We start from the raw sequence: 7,170 nt of genomic DNA, 5'->3' as shown, positions 1-7,170 counted from the left end.
GGATTTCAGGTACACAAATTATGAAATGGCTGTGCCAGTAGATAGGGCATTATAGATAGTCAGAGGCAAAACCATGAAAGTCTTCAATATATCTCAAAGGCAATTGCACTTTTATTTTACAGAACTGGATTTATAGGGAGCTATTGAAGAATTTGTGGAGAGAAGTGATACAGTCTGATCTGCATTTTATAAATATCATGGATGCAGTCATGATATTTATCATGTTGTAAATGAGAGAAGTATGTAGCAAGTGGAACCAATAGGATATTGTGGTGCCTTGGATATAGGGAAGAACAGTGGGAAGAATGTAGGACTTTTGGCTTTGGGGTTGAACATTTGCCCAGAGTTGAGGACATAGCTAAAATTGTCAAAGAAACATTCATAGTGGTACTAATTTGGTATGGTTGTGGAATCCTTTGGCAGCATTCATAAGCCCTTTAATAGGTAAAGATGAGAAAGGTTTTAATTAGACTAGTTCTAAAGTTTTAGAAGAATACATTTATAGAACAATAGAGAAATAAAATATGTAGAACAGGTAAAATTCAGACAATAAGTATGTAAGTGGAAAATTCTCCTATCTATGTAGTGAGTGCTAGATGCATACCGGTATTAGACTCTAGTGTTAGACTTAGGAGTAATGGAAATAGTAATAACTATTACTGACTGTTTAATAACTGCTAAGGAAATTTTATAGACTCAAAGAATAGTAACTCATAGATCTAGATCTTCTAGGTCAATGTTCTTTTCCTTAGTGAGAATTTGCACTTCAGTCTCCTTTGTCTTGTAATTTTGTTTAAAAGAAAACAAGCTATAGAGTCCTTGGGTGTGCCCATTATCACTGCCTTGATTATGAGATCAGTAATGTGTACAAGGCCTGGTATCAGGAACCCAATAAAGGTTTCATTTTATAGAAGTAGAAATTGAGGCAAGGTTTTATTTGTTTTCGTTTTAAAAAATTATTTTTGAATACTGTGAAGTACATGAAGTTGAAGAGTTAACTTCTCACAAAACTTAAGTATGCTACTTACTTTCAGGGTGGCAACTATTTTTTTTTTTAACTTTGATTATTAATGATCACTTATTTGTGCCTTACTAGAGCTTTGTATGGAGAACAGATTTGGGCTTCATCTGGATTCTCCAGGATAGAGAGCCCGAAGTATGGTGGTACCCTAGTGGCAATTAAAGCCATGTAAAGGTGTGGTCTTTTTTTTTCCCCCTACACACATCTTAAAGCATTTCATTTTTCACCAGAAAATGGCAGCAACTTTGAAACAGGCGACCACTTTAAACCTTCACCTCGGCCAAGGAGCATGTTAAAAAAGAATAGCCATGTGGAGGAGAAAGATAGATTTGGAGAAGATAAGGAAACTGCCCTCAATGAAGAATTACAATCGTATTCTGTACCTTCTTCCCTTTCAAGATTGAATGACCTACAGTTAGAAGCTAAGAAAGAAACATACTCTGAAACCCTTGCTCCCGAGGTTAGCATTACTGCTGAACTGTTGAACCGTGTTGTTGAATTTAGGCCTTTGCATCTGCTTATGGGAAAGGGACAGAGAATGAATTGGTGTGCGTGTGTATGTGTTTTACTTGTTTTCTTCTGCAATTAATAATTTTAAGTTTTGTTTAATATACTATATTCCATTAGTCTACAGTACCATTAATTGTAAGAAGTAGCATTGTTTTGTGTACCATTAAAGAAGAAGAAAACTCTTCCAATGAAGCTACAACACACCAGTGATTATAAGATGCATCCAATTACAGGAAATTGAAATGTGAAAAAAATTGTTTTTCTGAATCATAATATTGAATATTTGTAGTTTCAAGATTTTTGTTACATATATATCCTTTTATTAGGATATTATATAATTTATATAATTTATGGCTAAGAACAATATAGTCAGTGTTATTTTATTCATTTGATTTTTCATTCAGCAAATGTATATTGAAAGTTCATGGCACTGTTCTGTGCCACTTTGAGATATAACTAAATGCAATTAAATGTGGCCTTCCCTGTTTCCTTCTGGGAGTTCACTGTGTATTGTTAGGAGCTAGAACTCCTAGTCCCTCCCTTAGTATTTCACTGTGGGAAGCAAACTTTCCCTTTTGAACACTTCAGAAAGGAAAGTATGAGAAGAACATCCTTCTCCATAATCTGCTTAGGCAGATCTGGGAAATGAACTAACTTTACCTGATCAAGCTTCTTTCTTTCTCTCAGTACTTGTTAACAGCACTGGTGTGTAAGGATTTCCTCCATGGAAGTAACACTCCCAGAGGAGCTCCTCTGTGCTTCAACTAAATGGAGGAATCCCTCTAATTCAGACCTGAAGTAGGTTTGAAGGCTACCAGTTCAAACTTCCAATCTTCCTCTGCAGTTCAGCTTCACCAGTAGAAAGGTGACAGATTGATACACATCTTCTGACTCTTCTGTGCTATTTCTTTGTTCTGAATAATAGAAGAAAGCAAGCAATTATTTTACATTTAATGACATTTTCTGGTCAATTGAATATTATACTAGTTTCCTGTAGCTGCTGTAAGAAATTGTCACAAACTGGATGACTTAAAACAACAGAAATTTATTCTTTGTTCTGAAGGCCAGAAGTCCAAAATCCAGGTGTCCACAGGGGCTGGTTCCCTCTGGAGGCTTTACAGAAGGAAGTTGCTGGCAGTCCTTAGTGTCCCTCGGCTGTACCAGCATCACTTCAATCCCTGTCACATCACCATGTGGCCTTCCCTGTGTCTGTATGTTTCTCCTCTTTATCTCCAAACATCACCAGTTATGAGATTTAGGGCCTCGTTAATCCAAATGTGTCATCTTAACTAATCGTATTTTTATCTTTATAAGGTTACATTCAGAGGCTCTAGATGGACATAATTTAGGGGGAACACTGTTTAACAGGGACAGGTTCCTAACTTTAAATGCTGGATATTTCTCTTGATTAATTTTTTTTTAAAGTATCTGAAGTTTAAAGTAACATCATACTATGACAGAAAATTTAATAGCGAATAGCCAACCACAATCGCACCACTTGGTGGCAGTGATGTTCATTCTTTTTGTTTGCCCTTCTAGTCTGTTTTCCTATGTTGTTTTATCATATTTGCCTTCTTAACATTTGTAATACTTTGTATCTTGCTTTTTCTTTGTCTCTTGGAATTAAATCATAAAGCCATAAAGCTAGGTGATTTTTGGGACTGCATTTACGTTAATGACTATAACATAGCCCATAATCTAGAGCTATTATTTTATTGTTGATTAGACTAGACACTTCTATTTTAAACTATCCGAATTTCCATATTCTTTATTATAAAAGTCTTCCTGCTCTGAATCTTCTTTAAGTCTACCTTGTCAGAGATTTCCTGTCTATATTTTGTTTAAGCCTTTTTTGCTTTTATATTAAATATTTTTTGTACCTTCACTCTCAACGTTTCCGTCAGCGTTCAGCTGTGCTTAGGTAGCTTTCGTGAACTCTCACTTAACACTGCACCCCTGCCCCTGCAAGCATCACAGCCAAAAATTGGAAGGGGGAGCTACATTTGCTTTCTCACGGCATCCATTCCTCCCACCTTCCCTGAGCACACAGTGTGTGTGTGTATGTGATATCTGTGTGTTATTCATTTGTTTAACCTGTCATTCCTAGGATAAACTCTGATTGGTGATGATACGATATTTCCTTGTGGGTTTGCTTTGTTAATATTTGGACTTCTGTATCTATATTTATGAAGGCTATTGGTCTATAATGTTTTCTTATAATGTTATCAGGCTTGGGTACTGAATAAGTTGGGGTGTGTATCTTTCTCCTTTATTTTTTAAAAGGTTGTTAACTGTGAAACCAGAAATTTGGTGTCGTTTTTTCCTTAAATAAAAATATTTCACCAGGAGTTTTCTTTGTGGAAATGTATTTGGCATTACACTTTATTTTTCATAGATATTTTGATATGCAGATTTTCCTTTTCATCAGTTTGATAATTTGTGTCTACTGAGAAATGTGTCCATTTCCTCTGATAAGCGGACTTTAGAGACACAGTTATTCATGATAGTCCCTCAGCCCTTTGATGACTGGGATTATCATGACATCTTTTGTTTCTAATACATATACTTGTGTCTTCTGTCTTTCTTATTAAATCTTAATAGGTATTGCTTAGTTTTAATTAAAATTAGTTTTATTAACAAACACGCTTTGATTTTGTTAGTTTTTTCTATTGTCTGTTTCCAGTTTAACTGATTTTCAGTCCTTTTTATTCCTTTTTCTTTATGTTTAATTTATTTATCTTTAAATTTGAAAATTTTCTCACTGATTCTAAGCTTTTCGTTTATTCTGTTAAACCCACTCAAAGCCATAAATTTCCTTCTGTGTGTTCTTAACAGCCTTGCATTTTTAGGTGACTTTTATTTTTATTATTATTTTTTAAAATATATTTTTAAATTTCCCTTGTGATTTCTTTTTTAAATTTTATTTTTTAAACTGTCAATGCAGATTTTAGGGTTATGAGATAGTTTTAATAATGCTCTTGGTCCCACAGATCTTAAGAACTAAACTTAAGTGGTAAATCCATTTTTTTTCCCCAAATAAAACAGGATCCAAGTCTTTCACCATCATCGCTTAAGGAAGGTCTTAAAGATTCTTTTTCACCAGGATCTGAGGGAAAAGCATCCATAAAAGGTGGTTATGTCTAATTATTGTATCTTATTTTATTCGTGAATTCTGTGCTGGAATCCTGTTTCTATAAAAAATACCATAGTATTTTGCACAGTTACAACAAAATATGTGTTTGTATTTGTTTGGATTTTATTCCCAACTATGCAGTTAACTAATTCTGTGCTTTAACTTTTTTATTTTCATTTTTATTTTTTGAGACTGAGTCTTTCTCTGTTGCTCAGGCAGAAGTGCATTGTCATAGGTTACTGCCACATCAAACTTCTGGGCTCAAGTGATCTTCCTTCCTCAGTGTCCTGAGTAGCTGGGACTACAGGCACTTGTCAGCATTCCTAATGAATTTATTTATTTATTTTTTTTTTTTTTTTGTAAAGAAGTTGTCTTGCTATGATGCCCAGGCTGGTCTTAAACTCCTGGGCTCAAATAGTCCTCATACCTCAACCTCCCAAAATGGTAGGACTAAAGGCATGAGCCACAACGTCCAGCCTACCTCTGTAGTTTTTTGATGAATGACTTAATCTCTCAGTGCCTCAATTTGCCCAAGTTATAGTATTATCTCTCTCATGAGGGTGTTGTGAAAATTAAGTGATACAGTTCATTTTAGCCCCTACCCTAGTTCCTGGCACAAGTAGGGTGAGCACTTAAGGAAAACTATTATTATGCATGTGTTGGTGCAAAATTCCTCAACATAACATAATAACTAGGTGTAATTTTATAATGAGGCTAAGCTAGGTTTGAGATCAAGCACAGCTACCTAAGCAAAGTAACTAACCTCTCTGGCCTTGTATAGTGATCTTTAAAATGGAGAAAATAAGACTGATCTACCTCAGAGGGTGATGGTGAGGATTAAACAAATTAATAATACATGCAAAGCATTTGCAGTAATACCATAGTAAGCATGTAGTAAGTGTGGTGTGTAGAGTTGTTAACATTATTTCTTTTCTCGGTGTTACAATTTGTAATTTAATGAGACCTAAAAGGAATGGCTATTTCTAGGACTGGAATATGTAACTAACATTTATTAAATGCTTACTATGTAGTATAATTTTTGTCATTTTACAGATGAGAACAACTGAAGTACAGAGATATGGGAAACATACCCAAGGTCAGTGATGGAGCCATATTTTAAATCTTGGCTCCAGTGTTGTTGTTCTTTTCATTGAATAGACTGATTAACAGCTTCAATGATTTCATTCATCAATTGAGTCATCAGTACTCTTCAAATGTAAATGTATAACTGTAATAATAAACTGATTTTAAAAATAAAAATAAAAATAAAGCAAGTGGCCAAAATAATCTCCCCTAGTTTACCTTACTTCAAAACAACTTCCCCATAATGGCCATAATGAAACCAGCAGAATTGATACATGCAGGTTTAGCCAGGAAGAAGCATCCTGGTAGAATTGAAAGTTGGTGATCCCCACAGAAAGCAAGGATTTCTTTCTTTGAACATTCCAAAGTGTGGTAGAATCGGAATATCAGAAACAATTCTATAAAGCCAAACTCAGTTCTTTTGTGCCAGAGCTTGAGCCTGTCCCTTGAAGTACTGAGAGATTAAGTAGCAGGCCTATCTTTGGTGTCCCTTTTTGGTATCAGAGGGAACACTGTGTCATGGTGGGCATGAAACTAACTAAAGCCTGGTTTCTCTGTGAAAAATTGCATTCATCCTTGGATCTCTCCGCATATGTACAATTCAACAATTTTACTACTAGTAATAAAACTAGTAACTGTAATAGCCGCCCTAGAGATATGTGCCTACCACTCACACGGCCTGTTGTTGCAGCCAAGAAACACAGGCTTTAGAATTGAATAGATGCTGCCATCTTAGCATATGCTTCAAGAAGCTCTCCAATTGTGTGTTTGTTTTAGTGTAGCCATTCATTCTATTTGTTAATATGCTGTGTTTCTAAGTATTAGGCTTGTTAGGTGCTTCATCAGGTTAAGAGTAGTTATTTTCTCTTTTGTCGGTCACTTTTGAAAAAAGATTTATTCAAGTTCAACATGTAATTTTCTTCATATTTTATTTTGGAATAAAAAGATTATAGACTTCATTTAAAGGAAAGTGAGCCAATTTCTTATCGACATTATTAATTCAGAAGGGGGTTTTAATACTGGTATTCTATCTCAATATAGTTCAGAATGAAGAATTTGCTGAAAACCATAATTCCCTGAAATCAGATGAAACTGAAGAGAATTCATTTTCAACAGACTTAGTTACTACTACACTTGAGAAATCAAAGGAAAGTCAAGTAACTGCTGATGACCTTGAAGAAGAAAAGGAGAAAGCTGAACTGAGTGTGGAAGATGACACAGCAGTGGATCCACTACTGTCTGAATCTCCGGGTATCTTAATATCCACCAAGGCCACAGGATCCACAAAGGTATTTATATACATTTTATATTACAGATTAAAATTTGAAGTAGAACTTTAAAATACTTTATTTTTGGTGTTATTTACTTTTGAATTACCTGTGTAAAACTCATCTTTTCATAGTGGTATTATATTGTCGAGTGG

General features: G+C 34.8%; 1 protein-coding gene across 1 annotated transcript in view; it reads left to right on the top strand.

Annotated features, from left to right (window-relative positions):
* MAP9 (microtubule associated protein 9) overlaps nt 1-7,170 on the top strand; it is a 27,416-nt gene that overhangs the window by 7,590 nt on the left and 12,656 nt on the right. Inside the window, exons 5-7 of the mRNA XM_003803003.2 lie at nt 1,252-1,481; nt 4,577-4,661; nt 6,789-7,036. Of these exons, the coding sequence (XP_003803051.1) occupies nt 1,252-1,481; nt 4,577-4,661; nt 6,789-7,036 (563 nt within the window). The remainder of the gene's footprint in view (nt 1-1,251; nt 1,482-4,576; nt 4,662-6,788; nt 7,037-7,170) is intronic.

This window comes from Otolemur garnettii, unplaced genomic scaffold, assembly GCF_000181295.1.
Source record: "Otolemur garnettii isolate 467f Iridium unplaced genomic scaffold, OtoGar3 scaffold00274, whole genome shotgun sequence".
In the NCBI taxonomy this organism is placed as follows: Eukaryota; Metazoa; Chordata; class Mammalia; order Primates; family Galagidae; genus Otolemur; species Otolemur garnettii.
The sequence above is the reverse complement of the archived record's forward strand: the minus strand, read 5'-3'. Positions and strand labels throughout refer to the sequence as shown.